At 36.6% G+C, this 25,006-nt stretch overlaps 1 protein-coding gene across 4 annotated transcripts in view; it reads left to right on the top strand.

Annotated features, from left to right (window-relative positions):
* The window catches only part of ATG4C (autophagy related 4C cysteine peptidase), a 96,173-nt gene that overhangs the window by 17,282 nt on the left and 53,885 nt on the right, over positions 1–25,006 (top strand). For 3 of the 4 annotated variants that reach the window (XM_005204512.5, XM_005204513.5, NM_001082442.1), the window contains 2 exon segments: positions 5,413–5,551; positions 18,314–18,397. In XM_005204512.5, the coding sequence (XP_005204569.2) occupies positions 5,476–5,551; positions 18,314–18,397 (160 nt within the window). In that variant the 5' untranslated portion in view covers positions 5,413–5,475. 4 annotated transcript variants of the gene reach the window in all.

Below are 25,006 nucleotides of genomic sequence, written 5' to 3'. Positions count from 1 at the left end.
TAAGCGATATCATGTGATATTTGTCTTTGTCTGGTTTACTTCACTTCATATGATATTCTCTAGGTCCATCTACTTTGCTGCAGATGGTATTATTTCATTCTTTTTTTTTTTTTTAACAGCTGAGGAATATTCCATTGTATATGTACCACATCTTTATCATTTATCTGTCAGTGGACATTTAGGTTGCTTCCATGTCTTCAGTTCAGTTCAGTTCAGTTCAGTGTCTTGGCTATTGTAAATAGTGTTGCAATGAACATTGAACATCAGGTTGCATTTTGAATTGCGGTTTTGTCTGCATATATGTCCATGAGTGAGATTGCAGGATCATATGGTAGTTTTGTCTTCAGTAAGTAGTGTTGAGAAAACTGGACAGCTGTTTGTAAAAGAATGAAATTAGAACATTCTCTTAACACCACACACAAAAATAAATTAAAAAATGGATTAAAGACCTAAATGTGAGACTGGACACTATAAAACTCCTAGAGGAAAACAGAACACTCTTTGAAATTAATCACAGCACTGTCTTTTTGGATATGTCTTCTAGAGTGATGGAGGTGAAAAAAAAATAAATGGAATCTAATTAAACTTAAGAGCTTTTGCACAGTGATGGAAACCATAAACAAAACAAAAAGACAATGCACAGAGTGAGAGAAAATATTTCCAAATGACGTGACTGACAAAGGATTAACCTCTAAAATATGCAAAGCAGCTCATACAATTCAATATCAAAAACCCAAATACCACCACCAAAAAATGGGCAGAAGATCTAAATAGGCATTTCTCCAAAGAAGACATACAGATGGCCGATAGGCACATGAAAAGTGCTCAACATCGCTAATTATTAGAGAAATGCAATCAAAACTACAGTCGAGTATCACCCCACACTGGTCAGAATGGCCGTCATCCAAAAGTTTAAAAATAGTAAATTCTGGAGAGGGTGTAGACAGAAGGGAACTTGCCTACATTGTTGGTGGGAGTGTAAATTGGTATAGCCACTATGGAGAACAGTATAGTGGTTCCTTACATTCTCTTAAACATTTTTGATTTAGAAGATTCATGGTTAGTGGCTTTTTAAAGCTAAACTTTTAAAATTCTAAACATTACATATATTCTCTGTATAAGATTTGGAAAATCTGGGCAATAGTGATATAAAAATAATCAGTCACAGTTTGTTAGGGAAACTGTTGTCAGCATTTTGGTATATTTTTTTTTTAAACTTCCTCGCTTCCCCCTCAGATCCCAACCAGTAAGTATTATATGATACATAAAGTTTTAGGTTTTGTGTATTGTTTCTCCATTTTCACAGACTCTTCAGGGGCATTTAAAATGGATATATAACCCATCATATAGATTCACTATGTATAATTCACACATTTTATAAACTTTACTCCTACTTTTCCAAATTTTGTTAAATACACTTTTGGGAGGAAATTTTTTTCCTTTATTCTCGTTGTCAATTAAAGAATTCTAAATATAACAGGTAAAATACTGCTACTTTTCATTATCAGTTTGTGATTCCCTTAAACATTTTGAGGACCAATTGTGTGTCAGGCACAATTTAAGGACACTTAAAAAGTTTACTGGCTAGTGTAAGAGAATGTAAGAAACAAATGATTATAACGTGTGTGATGAGTACTGTGCTAGAGGAAGACATAGGACCCTAAGGGACTAAAAAGAGGGACTTCTGTATTGGTTTGAGGTTGGGACAAGGGTAGAAAATTTACTGATCTTACCGCAGGAGGAGAAACTTTTTTTTTCTTTTTTTTTAAAAAATTAATGTATTTATTTTAATTGAGGATAATTACTTTACTCTATTGTAATGATTTTTTGCCACACATAAGCATGAATTGGCCATAGGTGTACATGTATCCCCCTATCCTGAACCCCCGCTCCCAGCGCCCTCGCCGCACCATGCCTCTAGGTTGTCCTAGAGCACTGGCTTCGGGTGCCCTGCTTCATGCATCAAACTCACACTGGTCATCTGTTTTATATATGGTAATGTATATGTTTCAGTACTATTCTCTCAAATCTTCCCACCCTTTCCTTCTCCCACTGAGTCCAAAAGTGTTCTTTACGTCTGTGTCTCCTTTGCTGCCCTGCATGTAGGATTGTTGGTACCGTCTTTCTAAATTCCATACATATGTGTTAATATACAGTATTTGTCTTTCTCTTTCTGACTTACTTCACTCTTATGGACCCTGGGTTCATCCACCTCATTATAACGGACTCAAATGCATTCTTTTTTTTTATAGCTGAGTAATATTTTATTGTGTAGATGTACCAAAACTTCCTTATCCATTCATCTGCTGATGGACTTCCAGGTTGTTTCCATCTCCTAGCTATTGTAAATAGTGCTGCAGTGAACATTGGGGTACATGTGTCTCTTTCAATTCTGGTTTCCTTGGGGAATATGCCCAGCAGTGGGATTGCTGGGTTGTATGGCAGTTTTATTCCCAGTTTTTTAAGGAATCTGAGGAGGAGAAACTTAAACGTACTCATGATATAAGGCTGTCAAAAAGTGAGGGTAAGCCGAAAGGCATTCTAGATGGAGGGAGTGGCACATGCAAAGGCAAGGAGGTATTAGCATGTCAAGTTTAGGAAGCTTTAATATTAATATTAAAAATGGCTTCTGTCTATGGTGCATGTGAGGGAGTGGCAAGAGAGAAAGCTGAGTAAGTGGGCAGATGTAATTTCATGAAGGGCTTTGAATATCATCCTTAAGGCTGGGGTGTCATCATGAATGAGGCAGAATATATTAAAAATGGCTTCTGTCTATGGTGCATGTGAGGGAGTGGCAAGAGAGAAAGCTGAGTAAGTGGGCAGATGTAATTTCATGAAGGGCTTTGAATATCATCCTTAAGGCTGGGGTGTCATCATGAATGAGGCAGAATCGTTGAGAAACATGTTTATAGCTCTGACTCTTCCATTTGTACATCAGCAATTCTCAACAGCTCTAGCCCAAACCTCACCTTTGAGTTCCAGATCTATATATCCAACTGCCTTGATGGCCTCTTTAGAATGTCTAGAAAGTAAACTCCATGAAAGCAAGAATTTTACTCCTTTTGTCCTAAGCTGTATCTGCATTTCTTAGAACAGTGCCTGGCAATAAGTTACCCCGAGTGATTCAATTCAAAAGGGAACGATTCCTTACTATATCTCAGAGGCGTCTCGAGCTCCACATAAATCCAGGTCATGATCTTATCCCTCTAATCTGCCCTTCTCCTGATGTTGCTTGTTTAAGGGATTGGCACCATCTATTTAATTTCACAAGGTAGAAACCTGAGTGTATCTTTGACATATTTCTCTTTTTCACCTTTCACATTCATTTTATCACCAAGACCAAATGCATTTTTGACACATTTCTTCATGTGCTTATTTGTCTCCATCTCCACTGCTCTAGTCCAGGCTACCATCTTTCTCCTCACCCAATACAATAATAGTAAACTCTCACCCTTTACTTTTGTCCCTTTTCAATCTGTTTTCTCTGTGTTGGAGTGTTAAAAAAATCACACAAACCCACAGAATCGGATTCTGATATTCCTGTTTGCATCCTTTGCTCTTTGCATAAAGAACAAAATTCTTAACACAGGATGTAGGGCCCTGTGTGCTCTGGCCCATGTCTAACCCAATAACCACACACATGTCACTTTTTTGGACTCTGCTCCTTAGTCACATTGACTTTTTAAATTCTTCTAGTGGACCATGCTTTCTTCTGCCACAATTATAATGTTTAATTAGTTACTTCTAATACATATTATAAAATGGAATATCTATTGTTAGAGAAGCAAATGTACCAATCCCATTGAGTTGATATTTATAATTCTGAAAGGATAATGTTCTGTGTGGCATTCCTTTTCTTTTATAATTTTTTTTTTTTTTTGGTTGTACTGGATCTTCATTGCTGCATGCAGGTTTTCTCTAGTTGTGGAGAGTGGGGGCTACTCTTTTTTGCAGTATGTGGACTTCTCACTGTGGTGACTTCTCTCATTGTGGAGCATGGGCTCTAGGGTCTGCAGGCTTTAGTAACTGTGGCATGTGAACTCAGTGAATGCAGCTCCTGAGCTCCAGAGCACAGTAGTGCTTTAGCACAGTATGCCAAGTAGTTGTGGCATACGGGCTTGGTTGCTCCTTGGTATGTGGGATCTTCCCGGACCAGGGATCAAACCTGTGTCTCCTGCTTTGGCAGGCAGATTCTTTACCACTGAGTACTAGGGAAGCCCCTGCATTCTTTTCTTGAAAAGAAAACTGTCTGTGAATTATTACAAATAAACTGGAGTATTTTCAGTAATAATTTGTTCCTCTTTCAGATTACATATAACATATCTCAATTTTCCATCAAGTCATTTAAAAAACAAATGCCTATAAGCTACAGTTATTCTTGTTTTAGAGTAAGAAAGCATTGTCTGTTGTAAATTTAAGCCTTTCTATTTTTTTTAAAAAATGTGGCTGTAAGAAGGATATATAGGAAATATAGGAAATGCCTTAATTTAAAAAAAATGATTAGGCTTTATATGAAAGCAGTGACTTAATACCAGAGAAAGCAATAGCAAGCCACTGCAGTACTCTTGCCTGGAAAATCCCATGGAAGGAGAAGCCTGATAGGCTGCAGTCCATGGGATTGCTAAGCGTTGGACATGACTGAGCGACTTCACTTTCACCTTTCACTTTCATGCCTTGGAGAAGGAAATGGCAACCCACTCCAGTGTTCTTGCCTGGAGAATCCCAGGGACGGGGGAGCCTGGTGGGCTGCCGTCTATGGGGTCGCACAGAGTTGGACACGACTGAAGTGACTTAGCAGCAGCAGCAGCAGCAGTGACTTAATACAAGTGGAAGTCTCCATTATGAATATAGTTATCATTTCTTATGATTTCAGATCACTGTGTCTAATTACAAAAGAAACAAATCTTGGATAGTCTCACCAAAAATGAGTTGTATTACTGTTACTGTTTTTAATTGTGTGTATCTGTGGGGAGTTATTGTTTGTATTCGTGTGATAACTTTTTAAAACATTGATTTATTATTATTTATTTTGGCTGTGCCTGGTCTTAGTTGTGGCATGCAGATCACAGATCTTCATTGTGGCATGCAAACTGTTGTTTGTGGCATGTGGAATCTAGTTCCCCGACCAGGGATTGCACCTGGGCGCCATGCATTGGGAGCACAGAGTCTTAGTCACTGGACCCCCAGGGAAGTCTCTTGTGTGATAATTTTTATTGTTATGTATTTGGTATTAAATATATTTTGTAATTTAAAAATGTATAGAGTGTATTATATTTTATTCTGTAAAATGAAAAATTTGTTTGCTCATTTCCAGTTCAAATTGTATTTAATCGCTTAAGTAACTTTAGCAGGTATTATACCATAGAATATATACTCATTACTTATTTTTCTTTAACTTTTTCTTTACGTCAGAGCAAAAGACTAAACTTACAGAAGAATGCAATCAAGTGATGGCTTTTTCTTTAGAATCTGAATATGGAGGCCACAGGAACAGATGATGTCGATAAGCTGAAAACTAAATTTATATCTGCTTGGAACAACATGAAATATAGTAAGTATCATGATTTGAAAATTATATAATCCAAAGAAATATATGAAGATATGTATTATCTCCCTTATTCAGTCAGTAACAATTGCTGAGATTTTCCTTGAATGAAATATTTCTGTAAGGAATAAAATATAATATATTCTCTATATATGTCAGTTACAAAGTATATAAGAATACTTCCTAAAGAAAGAGCCAAATATCCTCATAAATATTGCTTAGAAACTCAGGCATATCATGTGGTCCTTTAAAAAGGAAAATGCCAAAGCAGATATAATTTATTCAGGTAATGGATATTACCTCAGTTTTTCAGACTCAGTTTCAGGCAGCCTCATGTCTGAACCAGGAACCAAGCAAAATAGATGTTGAACACACAAAGCAGACCATTTAAAGTTCATACTCTGATACATAACTTTCTTCTAGGAGCACACTCAGACACTTAATTATAACTTAGTTATTCTTGGTTTGCATACAAATCTGGTAAGGATCATATCGTTGTTTTGAAGCATACTTCAGACTGGAAACAAACTGTCAATGAAGAATCTTTCAAAGGTGGAGAAATACTCAGAGAATTATTGTCAACAGGAAGAAGTTCATATCCATAAAATAGGAATGGAAAAATTTAATAAAACCCATAGGCAGTGCAAACTCAAGTAAAACACAGTTGGCTGTTGGCTCCTGATTCACTGGAAATCATGGCCAGCTAGCTATTTAGACAGTTAAAACTTGGTAATAACTTAACATTAATAGCTTAACATTGCATTTTGAAGATTATAGGCATTAATTTTTTGAAAATTTGAGATAAATCATTTGCTACTAAAATTCACCCTTTCAAAATGTATAATTCAGTGGCCTTTTAGTATATTCACAGAAATGTACAACCATCGTGACTAACTCCAGAACATTTTTATCACACCTCAAAGTTGCCCTGTACCCATTAGCAGTATAAGAATACTCCCTATTCTTCACCGTCTCTCTCCAATCCCTGACAGCCACCATGCTACTTTATGCCTCTGTCAGTTCAGTTCAGTTCAGTCGCTCAGTCGTGTCCAACTCTTTGCGACCCCATGAATCGCAGCATACCAGGCCTCCCTGTCCATCACCATCTCCCGTCCATCACCATCTCCCAGAGTTCACTCAAACTCAGGTCCATCGAGTCGGTGATGCCATCCGGCCATCTCGTCCTCTGTCATCCCCTTTTCCTCCTGCCCCCAATTCCTCCCAGCATCAGAGTTTTTTTCCAGTGAGTCAACTCTTTGCATGAGGTGGCCAAAGTACTGGAGTTTCTATAGATTTGCCTATTCTGGACTTTTCATATAAATGCTATCATGTAACTTGTGGTCTTTTGTTTTTGACTCCTTTCACTTAGCACAGTGTTTTCAAAGTTCATCCATGTTGTTGCATGTATGTATCAATACCTCATTCTCTTATATGGTTGAGTACTATTTCACTGTATGGATATATGCCATTTTCTTTACTCATTAGTTGATGGACATTTGGGTTATTTCTACTTCTTGGCTATATGAATAGTACTGCTGTGAATATTGTGCACAAGTTTTTGTGTAAACTTAGTGTCAGTTCTCTTGGGTATATACCTAGGAGTAAAATTACTGGATCATATATTAACTCTAAGTTTAACCTTTTAAGGAACTACCAAACTGTTTGGACCATTATACATTTCTACAGCAATGTTGGAAGGTTTAAATTTCTCCATATCCTCAGCAGTACTTGTTAATGTCCATCTTTTTAATTAGATCCCTTTTAGTGAATGTGAAATATCTCACTGTAAGTTTGATTTGCATTTCCCTGATGACTATATGAAGGTAAGTGTCTTGTCATGTGTTCATGAGCCATTTGTAAGTATTCTTTGAAGATATGTCCATTTAATTTTTTACACATCTTAATATTGGGTTGTCTTTTTATTATCGGGTTCTAAGTGTTCTTTATATATTCTAGATGAAAATCCCTCAGCAAAAATATGATTTGCAGATATTCTTTCTCATTCTTCAATTGTCTTTTCACTCTTAATAATGTCCACTGAAGCATAAAACTTTGATTTTGATGAGGTCCACTTTGCCTATTTTTTTCTTTGTTGCTTATGCTTTTGAAGCTGTATTTAAGAAATGTTGATTAAATCAAGATCATGAAGATTTACACCTATTTTTAAAGATATTTTTTCTTTTTTAGCTCTTCTATTTAGGTCCTTGATCCATTTTAAGTTAACTTTTGTGTGTGATGTGAGAAGTTCCACTTCATTCTTTGTATGTGGCTTTCTAGTTGTCACAGCACCATTTGTTTAAAAGAATATTTTCCCATTGAATGGTCTTGCCACCCTTATCTAGAATCAGTTGACCATAGATGTAAAGAGTTTATTTCTGGACACTCAATTCTATTCCATTAATCTGTATGTTTGTTCTTATGCCAATACAACATTCTCTTGATTAGTTTAGCTGTTTGTGAAATCTGAAACTGGAATATATGGTTCCTTCAATTTTGTTCTTCTTTTCCAAGGTTGTTTTAACTGTTTTGGATCTCATGCATTTTCCCTATGAATTTTTGATCATCTTATCAATTCTGCAAGAAATTCAGCTAGGATTTTTATATAGATTTTAGTGAATCTGTAGATCAGAGTATTGACATATTAACAGAATATTTCCATATTAAGTTTTCCAATTCATAGACATGGGATGTCTTTACACTTATTTAGATTTTTAATTTCTTGCCATGACATTTTGTAGTTTTCTGTGTGTAAGTCTTACACTTCTTTTGTTAAAGTTATTCCTGTTTTATTCTTTTCAATGCTATTTTATTTTTAATTTTTTTCCAATTTTTGGCCACACCTTGCAGCATGTGGGATCTTAGTTCCCTGAACAGGGATTGAATCCTCGACCCTTGCTTTGGAAAGCAGAGTCATAACCACTGGACCACTGGAGAAGTCTTTCAGTGCTATTTTAAAGTGAATTGTCTTCTTAATTTCTTTTTATATTCTTTGTTAGTATGCTGCTGCTGCTAAGTCGCTTCAGTTGTGTCCGACTCTGTGCAACCCCATAGACGGCAGCCCACCAGGCCCCGCCATCCCTGGGATTCTCCAGGCAAGAACACTGGAGTGGGTTGCCATTTCCTCCTCCAATGCATGAAAGTGAAAAGTGAAAGTGAAGTCGCTCAGTTGTGTCCGACTCTTAGCGACCCCATGGATTGCAGCCTACCAGGCTCCTCCGTCCTTGGGATTTTCCAGGCAAGAGTACTGGAGTGGGGTGCCATTGTTAATATAGAGAAATACAATTTATTTTTTTGTGATTTGATCGAGTGTCTTGTAAACTTGATCTCCTTTATTAGTTCTAATAGGTTTTTGTGGATTCTAGAGGATTTTCTGTGTAAGCTCATGTCATCTGAAAATAGAGACTTACATTCTTTTCAGTCATTTAATCTGATGGATAGGTTATGTGATGAAGATTTCATTTATAAGGTCTGGAAATTATCATACTGGTACTAACACATTTTAGCAGTATCCTGCTACTGCTACTGCTAAGTCGCTTCAGTCGTGTCCGACTCTGTGCGACCCCATAGATGGCAGCCCACCAGGCTCCCCCGTCCCTGGGATTCTCCAGCAAGAACACTGGAGTGGGTTGTCGTTTCCTTCTCCAATGCATGAAAGTGAAAAGTGAAAGTGAAGTCGCTCAGTTGTGTCCAACTCTTCGCTACCCCATGGACTGCAGCCCACCAGGCTCCTCCATCCATGGGATTTTCCAGGCAAGAATACTGGAGTGGGGTGCCAGAATCCCTAATCTCTGAAGAACAGAATGTTCAGGGTAACTACATGTTACCCTGAAGAAGGGTACCCTCCAGAAGGTACCTTCTGGAGAAGGACATGGCAACTCACCCCAGTATTCTTGCTTGGGAAATGCCATGGACAGAGGACCCTGGCAGGCTACAGTCCATGGGGTCTCAAAGAGTTGGACACCACTTAGTGACTGAGCAGTCACGTGTTCTAGATAGTTTTGAGTTATAGAATAGTATTTTACTGCTAAGTCACTTCAGTCGTGTCCAACTCTGTGTGACCCCATAGACGGCAGCCCACAAGGCTCCCCCGTCCCTGGGATTCTCCAGGCAAGAACACTGGAGTGGGTTGCCATTTCCTTCTCCAATGCATGAAAGTGAAAAGTGAAAGTCAAGTCGCTCAGTTGTATCCGACTCTTGGCGACCCCATGGACTGCAGCCTACCAGGCTTCTCTGTCCATAGGATTTTCCAGGCAAGAGTACTGGAGTGGGGTGCCATTGCCTTCTCTGATAGAATAGTATTTCAGTTTGATTTTATTGATGAAAATTATTCTAAAATGTTTAATATGTATTCCTGGCTTAGAGTTTGTATTGTATGGGTGGTTTGTGTGCATGCTAAGTCACTTCAGTCATGTTCAACTCTGTGATCCTGTGGACTATAGCCTACCAGCCTTCTCTGTCTGTGGGATTCTCCAGGCAAGAATACTGGAGTGGGTTGCCATGCTGTCCTCCAGGGGATCTTCCTGACCCAGGGATTGAACCTGTGTCTTGTAGGTCTCTTGCACTGGCATGTGGGTTCTTTACCATGTGTGGTTTAAGAAGTACTAAAACATTTTTTTGAATTTATTTGGTTTTAATTGAAGGATAATTGCTTTACTGTATTATGTTGGTTTCTGCCATACATCACCATGAATCAGCCATAGGTGTCCCTTCCTTCTTGAACCTCTCTCCTACCTCCCTTCCCATCTCATCCCTCTAGGTTGTCACAGAGCACCTGCTTGAGCTCCCCAAGTCATACAGCAAATTCCCACTGGCTATCTGTTTCATGTATGGTAGTGTATGTGTTTCCATGCTACTCTTTCCATTCATCCCACCCTCTTCATTCCCACGCTGTGACTATTAGTCTGTTTTCTATGTCTGTGTCTCCTTTGCTGCCCTAGATCTAATAGGTTCATTGGTACCATCTTTCTAGATACTGTATATATGTGTTAATATATGATATTTGTTTTTCTCTTTCTGACTTCCACCTGATTAGAACTGACTCACATGTATTCCTTTTTATGGCTGAGTAATATTCCATTGTATATATGTACCATAGCTTCTTTGTCCATGCATCTGTCATTGGAAAGGGCTTTCCTGGTGGCTCAGACAGTAAAGTGTCTGCCTGTAATGAGGGAGACCCAGGTTTGATCCCTGGGTCAGGAAGATCCCCTGGAGAAGGAAATGGCAACCCACTCCAGTACTCTTGCCTAGAAAATCCCATAGATGGAGGAGCCTGGTAGGCTACAGTCCACGGGGTCGCAAAGAGTCAGATATGACTGAGTGACTTTGCTTTACTTCGCTTCTGTCAGGGGATATCTAGGTTGCTTCCATGTCCTAGCTATTGTAAATAGTGCTGCAATGAACATGTGTAGATGGGGTTCAGTTCAGTTCAGTTCAGTTGCCCAGCCGTGTCCGACTCTTTGCGACCCCAAATCGCAGCACGCCAGGCCTCCCTGTCCATCACCAACTCCTGGAGTTCACTCAAACTCATGTCCATCGAGTTGGTGATGCCATCCAGCCATCTCATCCTCTGTCATCCCCTTTTCCTGCTCCCAATCCCTCCCAGCATCAGAGTCTTTTCCAATGAGTCAACTCTTTGCATGAGGTGGCCAAAGTACTGGAGTTTCAGCTTTAGCGTCAGTCCTTCCAATGAACACCCAGACTAATCTCCTTTAGAATGGACTGGTTGGATCTCCTTGCAGTCCAAGGGACTCTCAAGAGTCTTCTCCAACACCACACTTCAAAAGCATCAATTCTTCGATGCTCAGCTTTCTTCACAGTCCAACTCTCACATCCATACATGACCACTGAGAAAATCATAGCCTTGACTAGACGGACCTTTGTTGGCAAAGTAATGTCTCTGCTTTTTAATATGCTATCTAGGGTGGTCATAGCTTTCCTTCCAAGGAGTAAGCGTCTTAATTTCATGGCTGCAGTCACCATCTACAGTGATTTTGGAGCCCCCCAAAATAAAGTCTGACACTGTTTCCACTGTTTCCCTATTTCCCATGAAGTGATGGGACCAGATGCCATGATCTTAGTTTTCTGAATGTCGAGCTTTAAGCCAACTTTTTCACTCTCCTCTTTCACTTTCATCAAAAGGCTTTTTAGTTCCTCTTCACTTTCTGCCATAAGGGTGGTATCATCTGCATATCTGAGGTTATTGATATTTCTCCCGGCAATCTTGATTCCAGCTTGTGCTTCTTCCAGCCCAGTGTTTCTCATGATGTACTCTGCATATAAGTTAAATAAGCAGGGTGACGATATACAGCCTTGACATACTCCTTTTCCTATTTGGAACCAGTCTGTTGTTCCATGTCCAGTTCTAACTGTTGCTTCCTGACCTGCATACAGATTTCTCAAGAGGCAGGTCAGGTGGTCTGGTATTCCCACCTTTTTTAGAATTTTCCACAGTTTTATTGTGATCCACACAGTCAAAGGCTTTGGCATAGTCAATAAAGCAGAAATAGATGTTTTTCTGGAACTCTCTTGCTTTTTGGATGATGATCTCTGGTTCCTCTGCCTTTTCTAAAACTAGCTTGGACATTTGGAATTTCACGGTTCACATATTGCTGAAGCCTGGCTTGAAGAATTTTGAGCATTACTTTACTAGCGTGTGAGATGGGGTACATGTGTCTTTTTCAGTTCTGGTTTCCTCCAGGCATATACCCAATAGTAGGATTATTGGGTCATATGGTAGTTTTAGTCCTAGTTTTTAAGGAGTCTCGTATTATCCTCCATAGTGGCTGTATTAATTTACATTCCTACCAACAATGCAAGAGGGTTCCCTTTTCTTCACACCCTCTCCAGCATTTATTGTTGATTTTTTGATGATGGCCATTCTGAACAGTGTGAGATGATACCTCATTGTAGTTTTGATTTGCATTTCTCTAATAATGAGCGATATTGAGCATTTTTTCATGTGCTTATTAGCCATCTGTATGTCTTTGTAGAAATGTGTGTTTAGGTCTCTTCCCCACTTTTTGATTGGGTTGTTTGTTTCTCTGGTATTGAGTTGCACAAGCTGCTTGTATATTTTGGAAATTAATCTTTTGTCAGTTGTTTCATTTGCTATTGTTGTCTCCCATTCTGAGGATTAGCTTTTCAGCTTGTTTATAGCTTCCTTTGCTGTGCAAATGTTTTTATGTTTAATTAGGTCCCACTTGTTTATTTTTGTTTTAATTTCCATTCTACTCAAGGGAGGTGGGTCATAGAGGACCTTTCTGTGATTTGTGTCATACAGTGTTCTGCTTATGTTTTCCTCTAAGAGTTTTATAGTTTCTGGTCTTAAATTTAGGTCTTTCATCCATTTTGAGTTTATCTTTGTATATGGTATTAGGAAATGTTCTAATTTCATTTTTTTACATGTAACTGTCCAGTTTTCCCAGCACCACTTATTGAAGACCCTATCTTTTCTCCATTGTATATTCTTGCCTTCTTTGTCAAAGATAAGGTGCCCATAGGTGCAAGAGTTTATCACTGGGCTTTTATCTTGTTCCATTGGTCTATATTTCTTTTTATTTTGTGCCAGTACCATACTGTCTTGATGACTGAAGCTTTGCTGTATAGTCTGAAGTTAGGAAGGTTGATTACTTGAACTTCATTCTTATTTCTCAAGATTGCTTTGGCTATTCGGGGTCTTTTGTATTTCCATATGAATTATGCCTTTTTTTTGGTTTTAGTTCTGTGAGAAATGCCATCAGTAATTTGATAGGGATTGTTTTTGGTAATATAGTCATTTTCACAATATTGATTCTTCGAACCCAGGAACATGAAATATCTCTTCATTGTTTATGTCATCTTAGATTTCTTTCATCAGTGTCTTATACTTTTCTGTATACAGCTCTTTTGTCTCCTTAGTTAGGTTTATTCCTAGGTATTTTATTCTTTTGGTTACAGTAGTAAATGGGATTGCTTCCTTAATTTCTCTTTCTGACTTTTCATTGTTAGTGTATAGGAACACAAGTGATTTCTGGGTATTGATTTTGTTTCCTGTGACTTTACTGAATTCACTGATTAGCTCTAGCAATTTTCTGACACTATTTTAGGGTTTTCTGTGTGTAGTTCATGTTATCTGCAAACAGTGAGAGTTTTACTTCTTTTCCAGTCTGGATTACTTTTATTTCTTTCTCTTTTCTGATTGCTGTGGCTAGGACTTCCAAACCTATGTTGAATAATACTGGCAAGAGTGGGCACCCTTGTCTTATTTCTGATCTAGGTGAAATGCCTTTAGTTTTTCACCATTGAGATTAATGTGTGCTCTGGGTTTATCATATATGGCCTTTATTGTGTTGAGGTAGATTCCTTTTGTGCCCATTTTTTGGAAAAATTTTTATCAAAATTATTTTGTGCTGAATTTTGTCAAAAGCTTTTTCTGCAAATATTGAGATTATCATATTATTTTTATCTTTCAGTTTGTTAATATGGTGTATCATATTGATTGATTTGTGTATATTGAAGAATCCTTGCATCCCTAGGATAAACCCGACTTGATCATGGTGTATGATCTTTTGAATGTGTTGTGTTGTATGATGTTTGAATATGTTGAGGATTTTTGCATCTATGTTCATCAGTGATATTGGCCTATAATTTTCTCTTTTTTTGTGATGTCTTTATCTGGTTTTGGTATCAAGGTGATGGTAGCCTTGTAGAATGAGTTTGGAAGTGTTCCTTTCTCTGCAGTTTTTTTGAAGTTTGAGGAGGAAGGCATCAACTCTTTTCTGAATGTTTCATAGAATTCACCTGTGAAGCCATCTGGCCCTGGGCTTTTGTTTTTCGGCAGATTTTTTATCACAGTTTCGATTTCAGTGCTTGTGATTGGCTTGTTCATAATTTCTATTTCTTTGTGGTTCAGTCTTGGAAGGTTGAACTTGTCTAAGAATCTGTCCATTTCTTTCAGATTGTCCATTTTATTGACATAAAATTGCTTATAATAGGCTCCTATGAGCCTTATGTATTGTTGTGTTGTCTGTTGTAACCTCTCCTTTTTAATTTCTAATTTTGTTAATTTGATTCTTCTCCCTTTTTTTCTTGATAAGTTTGGCTAATGATTTGTCAATTTTATTTATCTTCTTGAATAAACAGCTTTTAGTTTCATTAATCTTTGTTATTGTTTTCTGCATTTATTTTTCATTTATTTCTTCTCTAATCTTTATAATTTCTTTCCTTCTACTAACTTTGGGGTTTTTTTGTTCTTTTTCCAGTGTCAAGTTAGGTTGTCTGTTCGGTGTTTTTCTTGTTTCTTGAAATTGGATTGTATTGCTATAAATTTCCCTCTTAGAACTGCTTTTGCTGCATCCCATAGGTTTTGAGTCACTGTGTTTTCATTGTCATTTGTTTCTAGGAATTTTTTGATTTCCCTTTTTATTTCTTCAGTGACTAGTTGATTATTTGGAAATGTGTTGTTTAATCTCCATGTGTTTGTGTTTTTAAGTTGTTTTTTTTTCTGTAATTTTTATCTAGGCATTGTGGTCAGAAAAGATGATTGATTTCAGTTTTCTTAAGTTTACTGAGACTTGATTTGTAACCCACGATGTGGTCTGTCTTGGAGAATGTGCACTTGAGAAGTACATATTGAGAAGAAAGTGCACTTGAGATGCACTTGAGAAAAAAGTGTATTTTTCTGCATTTGGATGGAATGTCCTGAAGATGTCAGTTAGGTTCATCTGGTTGAATGTGTCATTTTAAAGCTTGTGTTTCCTTATTAATTTTCTGTTTTGATGATCTGTCCATTGGTGTAAGTGAGGTGTTAAAGTCCCCTACTATTATTGTGTTACTGTAGTTTCCCCTTTTATGTTTGTCAGTGTTTGCCTTGTGTATTGAGGTGCTCTTATGTTGGGTGCATAAATATTTACAATTGTTATGTCTTCTTCTTGGATTGATCCCTTGATCATTATGTAGTGAAGAAGGACTGAAATTGATTGAGCACCCACTAGTATATTATAGCTTATGTACCTTATCAATTAAATCTCATATCTTTCTGAGTTAGAGATCTTTCTGAGATTTAAATCTCCTATCTTTTTAAGGTTTTCTTTTTTTGTAAATTAGAAAACTGACATTGACATGTTCAAGGTCACATATCTAGATAAATCTTGAAACGTATTCAAGTCCAGCCTCCCTTGGCTCCCTATTCTTGCTGTTCTCTGGATACACTGAACATAATTTAGAATTATTTTTTTATCAATGTCAGTATTATGATATGAAGACAGAACTAGAAATGGCATAACACTTACATTTTAAAGGAGACTGGAGCTTACTTTCTTGAAACAATGTTTAATTTTTGCTTTCCTCCCCCCCTTATTTACATGACTTTATGAGGTATATAAACTTGATTTCCTTTTTAAAATATTAAATAATTCATCCTTCTTCTAAATCATCCTTCATGATTTCTGTTCCTCCAGAAAATTGTTATCATCTCTACTGTTTCTATGTTCTTTGACTTGTTTGCATCTTTTAAAGCTTTATTTGTGATTTTAAAATTGCTAACTTAATGGACTGTAGGTTTTGGGTTAACACTTTGTTTATGGTGACTCTCCTAAGACAGTCCTCAGTGAATCACATTTTGTGTTGTCTTTTTTTCTCATTTGAATCTGGGCTGGATTGTGTCTTACGTCAACCAATAGAATGAGAAAGGAGGCTATGTCAATTCTAGGCCTAACTCTTAGGAGACAACTTCTACTCTCTTTGTGCACGATAACTTACTGCTTATGTAAAATGTAGATCATTACAGAGCCTCAGACTTGGACTCAGATTCACTTTTCTTTCTTTTGGAAGGACTGGTGACTGTTAAGAGGGTGTAGGTTGAAGGTAAAGTGTAGGGACAGAGAAGTCCTCCTTAAAGGCTTTTTGTTTGTTTTTAAGGTTGTGTTTATGAAGTTCTTAGGACTTACTTTGGAAATATTGCCTTTTGGGGAGGGGGGAATTGTTACTGGGTTGGGGGTTAAAATCATTCTAGCATGGTACTAATAACACTCGTAAATTGGGAACAACAAAAACTGCATGTTTGAATTAGAAGATTTAAATGGATTGAAATGGGCTGATATTGGGGAGGATAGTTTTGTCATGGAATAATATGAACCAAATAGTAAAGCCCACTTTGAGTATAGATGAAAATTAGTGGAAAAGATAGCTCTAAAGGTAATTTGTATCATATTGAGGAAAGTCTTTAGTATCACAGAGAAGTTCATTATAAATCTGTTAGGTTAATGAGTCATTGAAGTTGGTTTTTGAGCAGATGAGTAGATGAATTACCTAATCAAAGCTGAGCCACAGGGAGATTAATTTGGCAGGGATAAGTGGCATATGCTAGCATGGGGAAAGACTGATGACAAAGAAGCCATTTGGGGGAGTACTGCAAATTAGACTTTGGAGTAATCCAAAGTCTAATCAGTGTATTTGACTTTCCATTCTCTCTGTTTCAGTACCAAACTCAGATACTTGTATGATTTTTATTTTAAATACATATTTTAATGTACTTGTTCTTTGTCCTTATTTGTATTACAGTCTTTAAGGAAGCACTTTCATAAAAGTCACTCATTTAAAATTTGTAACAACTCTGTTAAATATAAATGCTGGTCTGCTTAAGACTAGACCTAGTCTTGATTCCCAGTTTCAGATTCTGTTTCTATGTTCTTACATTTTAGGAGCTGCTTTTTAAGGCTACATTAGCACGTAGGAATTTCATATACTTGGGAATATTCAGGAATGTAATGGGCAAGTGCTTTTCTTAGGAAATTGAGAATATTAATGGCATCATAAAAAGCCAAAAGGGTAGTACCTTTTAGATATAGACAGTTTAGTAGGAAGAAAATTGAAAGTTAGAGTTTGCAGCTAAAAGTTGAGGATTGAGGATTTGGTTTGGGAGGTGGAAAATTGAGATGAAAATGTCTGAAAGCTTTGTATATCACTTTCGGAAATCCTTATTAAGCCGAAATGATGGGGTTAAAACAGATTTCCCTAGGAAACTTCAGAGATCTGCTTTTATCATAAGCACCAGTATACTCTGGGAGAAGGAAATGGCAACCCACAGTACTCTTGCCTGGAAGATCCCATGGACAGGGGAGCCTGGTAGGCTACAGTCCATGGGGTTACTAAGAGTCAGACACGACTGAGTGATTTCACTTTCACATTTCACTTTTATGCATTGGAGAAGGAAATGGCAACCCACTCCAGTATTCTCGCCTGAAGAATTCCAAGGACAGAGGAGCCTGGTGGGCTGCCGTCTACGGGGTCGCACAGAGTTGGACACGACTGGAGTGACTTAGCGGCAGCAGCAGCAGTATACTCTGTGATCTTATCCCTAAATTACTTAATTGGAATGTTCAAATATTTTTAACTTTTAAGTTATCTAAAATGGAAGGAAATACAATAAATTGGTAATACTTATTGCCTTTTGGAAGATGGTTGGTGTCAAGGAAACTGGAGTAGAATTTTTAACTTTTAATTTTTATACTGTGAAAACATTATGATCTATTGGAAAATAAAACGAAAATTTCTGTTTTCTCTGTTAAGTAGATAGAATGTGGTTAAAATACTTAGCTTTATTTTAAAATATTTAATATAAGTGCCCTGTATTTTCAGTTCATTGTCAACATATTTTTGCTCCACTTATAAAAGATGTACATCTGTATTGAGAATTAGTGATTTGAAATGAAATAAAAGAAAATGCTGCTAAACTTTTAGTCTGAAATCCCTTAATTGCAAAACTGTCTTTCTCTTTGTCTCATTTAGGTTGGGTGTTGAAAACGAAGACATATTTTAGTAGAAATTCTCCTGTATTATTACTTGGAAAGTGTTACCATTTTAAATATGAAGGTAAGTGCTAAATTTGTAAACCATTTAAAAATCTTTGTAGAAACTCACTGTTTTGTTTTCATTATTTTATTTCTAGATTAATCTACATTTGACATATTTCTTTTGTTTTTCACTTCCAGTTATTTTTATGTATTTAAGTGGTAAAATACACATAACACAAAGTTTGCCATCTTCGCCATTTTTAAGTGTACAGTTCAGTGGTATTAAATACATTCATAATGTTGTGTTATTATCATTACCATTCATCTATAGAACTCTTCATCTTGTAACACTGAATTCGGTACCCATTAAACAGTAACTCCTCATTCCTCTCTTCCTTTCAGCCCCTGGCAATCTGCATTCTACTTTGTATGCATATGTTTTGGCATGTATCTTTTAAGAACCTGTATTTTATGTAACACATAAAATATGGATAGAAGGTTAACTATGCTAATTCCTAACACATAAAATATGTTACATAAAATACTGCCATGTGGTTTGAGTTTCTTGTAAATTCCTTGACATTAGAGTTCATACCATTGTACTCCATTTATTATATTCCCTCATAGTTTTGGACTTAGAGTATGAGTGTTAAATAAATATTATTTGAATTGATATCTTAATATTTTTTATCAAATTGTCTGATAATTTTAAAGTGTATGATAATAATTAAAAGTATACCTTCTAGTTAACCTAAAAATGGTAAGTTTTCCAGTTCGTAAGGATGCTCCAATTTCTGAAATTGTTTACTGTATTTGATGTTTCTGAAGTCTCACATATACTCATCCTTTCTGTTATTATTGTATATTTTCTTTTAATAATTTATACCCTTTATTGAGTGCCTGCTATGTGTCAAGCATCATGCTAAACTCTTTGAGAAATGTCTTTAATTCTCACAACAAGCCTACAAGGTATATTTAAGTAGGCTTAATAGTAATATAATATTCTGTTTATCACATTTGAAATATTTTAATGCTAATCTTTTCTTTCTTTGTATGTCATTAAGGACTCATAGGTTTTTAGGTTCTATACTGTGCATTGGTCAGTCTCCACCAGTAATCTTCTTATGGTACTCAAACAGTTAGCCAGTGGAAACTTCTTTCAGATTGGCTTATCTTTCAACAAATGCTAAGTAATTTTTGGAAATTTCCTATTTTCTTCTATAAGTAGGTGTGCCATGCCCACTTTATACTTTTCAGCCTCAGATATGAAATCAGCCATTCCCAATGAACTCTGGTTTCTCGTGTAGAAAAAGGTTTCATTGTGGAGATAACATTTCCCCAGGCCACTTGAGTGGACAGAGCCAGAGAAGATAAATATTTTTTTCCTTTTTTTTCTTATAGAGCCATCAGTGTATAATAGTTGTTTTCAATCTAGTTCTGATAGATCACATTCCCACTTAAATTCTTGATTTTTAATTATCTTTTTTTATTATGTAAATATTTTCTAATAGTTTTTTCGTTTTGCTAAGGGTTTTAGTCAAATTACTTTAACCAGAGTCACTCATCTCTCATTATTTATTGACATTTATCTGGTGGATAGTTTGTTCAGTTGTTTTGATTCCCTTTCAGTTTGAAGGTGTTGGCAATCTGTTTCACAGATCTAAGTGCTTAGAAAATGGTGTCTTCCAATCACAATGGTTTTATTTTGCCTCCCTCTGAGTTATCTACAATGAATTAATTTATGATGATAAATAAGTATAAGATTCTTGTAAGGTTATAATCTTAATATGATTATATTACTTTATGCAAAGTCTGACCTGCTTTTTCAAGGTTTAAATTTATCTTGCTACCTTTCTTGAACTACAAACTTATATTATGCAATTTTTCTTTCCCAGAGTTTGATATGCTGTGCATTGTTAAGTCAATGTTCATTGTATGTAAATCCAAGTGGTCCTTCCAATCGGTATTATTTTGATCAAATACCAAAATTTAATAAAAAATTAAGGTATCTCTAAGAGAAGCAGTTAAGGATTTTATCTTATTTTAAGAAAGCGTCATTTCCCCTTAGATACCATGCCCCAATCTGGCTAGGATTTTTTTAGATTTTCTCTTAGATGGTTCAGGACACGATGGGTCCAGAGACCATTAAGGAAAAAATGTATGTGTGGTTATCTCTAGCATACAAGTTCTTTCTTAGGGACCCAAAGGATTTAACAAGAATAACTGGAGATAAGGCTCTCTCCCTCCTAATTTTGTGGCTGAGGAACGCCTATAGACAATCATTCTAACCTATGGACAAAAAAAAAAAGTACATGGAAAAAAGGGGAAAAAAGTTTTTAAGAAGTAGAGAGGGTAGCACAGAGGCTAGAAAATAATAAAAGTTTTTTTCTGAGCTGAAGCCAGCCCAGGGTGGAGCTTTGCCTAGGGATCTCTTTATAGAACAGAAGAAAGGGCATGGAATTAACATATCAAAGGGTCTTCTTGGATATGGTCTTGGTTCTTGTGCTATCTCTGCTATTTTCATGGATCTCTCTTATTCCAGATATTGCCAAGATTATGCCTAAATGTTATGGAAATAAGATCGCACAGTGTGGAATTTTTTGAAACATGGTTTTTTGCCATTTACTAAGAAAGGGTATGTAGGAAGAAATTAATTATTTAGAAGTACATTGCTCAATTTGGACATTTTCCAGATCTTGTTCTGTTATTGATTTTTAATTCCGTTGTGTTCAAAGAAAACCCTTTTATGATTCTAATCTCTTTAAAGTTATTGAGATTTGCTTTATGGTCTAAATATGGTATAATGTTCTAAATATGGTAAATGTTCTTTGTGTGCTTGACAATAATGTGTATTCTATTACTGAAATGTTCTAAAAGGACAGTTAAGTCAAGTTGGTTGAGTTCAAATCTTTATTCTTGCACTGTCCTACTTGTTGAGAGGGATACTGAAATCTCAGACTGTAATTGTGGATTTGTCTATTTCTCCTTGCAGTTGTATTAGTTTTTGCTTCATTGATTTTGAAGCTCTGTTATTGGATGCATAAACATTTAGAATTGTTTTGTTCTGTTAATGAATTGACCCCTTTATAATTATAAAACCCTTCTTTATCCCTGGTGATATTTTTTGGTCTGAAATATACTTGTCTAGCAGCAGCAGCATACTTGTCTTATATTAAGCTTTCTTTTGCTTAGGGTTATATGGTATATCTTTTTAAATATTCTAGAACATTTAATCTATTTGTCTTTATGTTTAAAGTTTGTTTCCTGTAGGAAGTGAATAGTTGAATCTTGCTTTTTTATCCAATCTGATAATCCCTACCTTTTAATTAAGTTGTTTAGACTATAGGCATACTTTGGAGATAATGTGGGTTTTGTTCCAGACCATTGCAATAAACCAAATATTGCCATAAAATAAGTTGCACAAATTTCTTGGTTTCCCAGTACATATAAAGATTGTATTTACATAGTATAATAGTGTAGTAAGCATGCAGTAGCATTATATCTAAAAAATAATATTGCTGTTTAGTTACTCAGTTATGTCCAACTCTTTGTGCCTCCAAAGACTGCAGCACATCAGGCTTCCCTATCCTTTACTATCTCCCAGAGTTTGCTCAAACTCATATCCATTGAGTCGGTGATGCCATCCAACCATCTCATCCTCTTTCACTCCCTGTCCTCCTGCCCTCAATCTTTCCCAACATCAGGGTGTTTTCTAATGAGGTGGCCAAAGTATTGGAACTTCAGCTTCAGCATCAGTCCTTTCAGTGGATATTCAGGATTGATTTCCTTTAGAACTGACTGGTTAGATCCGCTTACAGTCCAAGGGACTCTCAAGAGTCTTCTTCAACATCACAGTTAGAAAGCATCAATTCATCAGCCCTGAGCCTTCTTTATGGTCCAACTCTCACATCTGTACATAACTACTGGAAAAATCATAACTTTAACTATATAGACCTTTGTTGCCAAAGTGATGTGTCTGCTTTTAATACAGTCTAGGTTTGTCATAGCTTTTCTTAAGGAGCAAGTGTCTTTTGAATTTCATGGCTGCAATCACCAATGCAGTGATTTTGGAGCCCAACAACATAGAATCTGTCACTGTTTCCATTTTCCCCCCATCTATTTGCTATGAGGTGATGGGAACAGATACTATGATCTTTGCTTTTTTAAATGCTGAGTTTAAATGCTAAGCCAGCTTTTTCACTCTCTTCTTTCAGTTTCATCAAGAGGCTCTTTAGTTCCTCTTTGCTTTCTACCTTTGGTGTCATCTACATATCTGAGATTATTGATATTTCTTCTGAGAATCTTGATTCCAGCTTGAGCTTCATCCAGCTTGGCATTTTGCATGATGTACTCTGCATATAAATTAAGTAAGCAGAGTGACAGCATACAGCCTTGATGTGCTCCTTTCCCAATTTTGAACCAGTCCGTTGTTCCATGTCCAGTTCTAACAGTTGCTTCTACATACCTTAATTAAAGATTACTTTATGGTTAAAAGGTGCTAATCATCATCTGACAATGCAGGGATGTCAACCAAGCTTCAGGTATAAAAAATTCACTATTTGCAAAGCACAATAAAGTGAAGAATAGTTAAACAAGATATGCCTGTGTTCACTTTTTATATGGTTATTGATAAAGTAAAGTTTGTCATCTCATTGTTTACTTTCTATTTGTTAAATCTGCTTTGTTCCCTTTTCCTCTTTTCTACCTTCTTTCAGAATATTTGACTATTTCTGGTTTCTATTTTATCTCTTTGCTGGCTGATTAGCTATAACTTTTTATTATGTTATTTTGCTGGTTACTTTAAGGTTTTGGTATACATCTTTAACTTATGACTGTCTACTTTCAAGTGGTATTATATCAACTTACATATAGCATAAGAACCTTGGAGTGGTGTATTGCACTTCCCTCCTCCTGGTCTTTATTATGCTATTAGTGTCATATATTTTATTTATTTGTGTCTCATACATGCCACAATACATTGTTATTGTTTTTGTTTCAACATTCAATATCTTTCAAGAGATTTAAGTGGTAAGAAAACTTACATATTTGCTCATGTAGTTATTTCTGGTATTTCTCATTCCTTTGTAGGAATCCATATTTCTGTCTGCTAAATTTCATTCTTTTTCTGCTTGAAGGACTTATTTTAACATTTCTTACAATGCAGGGGTGCTGGTGATGTATTCTTTCAGCTTTTGTATCTCTGAAAGGGTCTTGCTTTCATTTTCAAAAGGTATTTTTGCTGGGTATAGAATTTTGGGTTAATGATTTTTTTCTTTCTGTGGCTTTAAAGATATTGACTATTATACAGAGTGAAGTAAGCCAGAAAGAAAAACACCAATACAGTATATTAACGCATATATATGGAATTTAGAAAGATGCTAACAATAACCCTGTGTATGAGACAGCAAAAGAGACACTGATGTATAGAACAGTCTTACGGACTCTGTTGCAGAGGGAGAGGGTGGGAAGATTTGGGAGAATGGCATTGAAACATGTGTAATATCATGTATGAAACGAGTTGCCAGTCCAGGTTCGATGCACGATACTGGATGCTTGGGGCTAGTGCACTGGGATGACCCAGAGGGATGATATGGGGAGGGAGGAGGGAAGAGGGTTCAGGATGGGGAACACATGTACACCTGTGGCGGATTCATTTTGATATTTGGCAAAACTAATACAATTTGTAAAGTTATTAGCAAGATGAAAAGACAGCCTTCAGAATGGGAGAAAATAATAGCAAATGAAGCAACTGACAAACAACTAATCTCAAAAATATACAAGCAACTCCTACAGCTCAATTCCAGAAAAATAAATGACCTAATCAAAAAATGGGCCAAAGAACTAAATAGACATTTCTCCAAAGAAGACATACAGATGGCTAACAAACACATGAAAAGATGCTCAACATCACTCATTATCAGAGAAATGCAAATCAAAACCACTATGAGGTACCATTTCACACCAGTCAGAATGGCTGCGATCCAAAAGTCTACAAGTAATAAATGCTGGAGAGGGTGTGGAGAAAAGGGAACCCTCTTACACTGTTGGTGGGAATGCAAACTAGTACAGCCACTATGGAGAACAGTGTGGAGATTCCTTAAAAAACTGGAAATAGAACTGCCTTATGATCCAGCAATCCCACTGCTGGGCATACACACTGAGGAAACCAGAAGGGAAAGAGACACGTGTACCCCAGTGTTCATCGCAGCACTGTTTATAATAGCCAGGACATGGAAGCAACCTAGATGTCCATCAGCAGATGAATGGATAAGAAAGCTGTGGTACATATACACAATGGAGTATTACTCAGCCATTAAAAAGAATACATTTGAATCAGTTCTAATGAGGTGGATGAAACTGGAGCCTATTATACGGAGTGAAGTAAGCCAGAAGGAAAAACATCAATACAGTATACTAATGCATATATATGGAATTTAGAAAGATGGTAACAATAACCCGGTGTACGAGACAGCAAAAGAGACACTGATGTATAGAACAGTCTTATGCACTCTGTGGGAGAGGGAGAGGGTGGGAAGATTTGGGAGAATGACATTGAAACACGTAAAGTATCATGTAAGAAACGAGATGCCAGTCCAGGTTCGATGCACGATACTGGATGCTTGGGGCTAGTGCACTGGGTTGACCCAGAGGGATGGTATGGGGAGGGAGGAGGGAGGAGGGTCTAGGA

Source organism: Bos taurus, chromosome 3 (assembly GCF_002263795.3).
Source record: "Bos taurus isolate L1 Dominette 01449 registration number 42190680 breed Hereford chromosome 3, ARS-UCD2.0, whole genome shotgun sequence".
NCBI lineage: Eukaryota > Metazoa > Chordata > Mammalia > Artiodactyla > Bovidae > Bos > Bos taurus.
The sequence above is the reverse complement of the archived record's forward strand: the minus strand, read 5'-3'. Positions and strand labels throughout refer to the sequence as shown.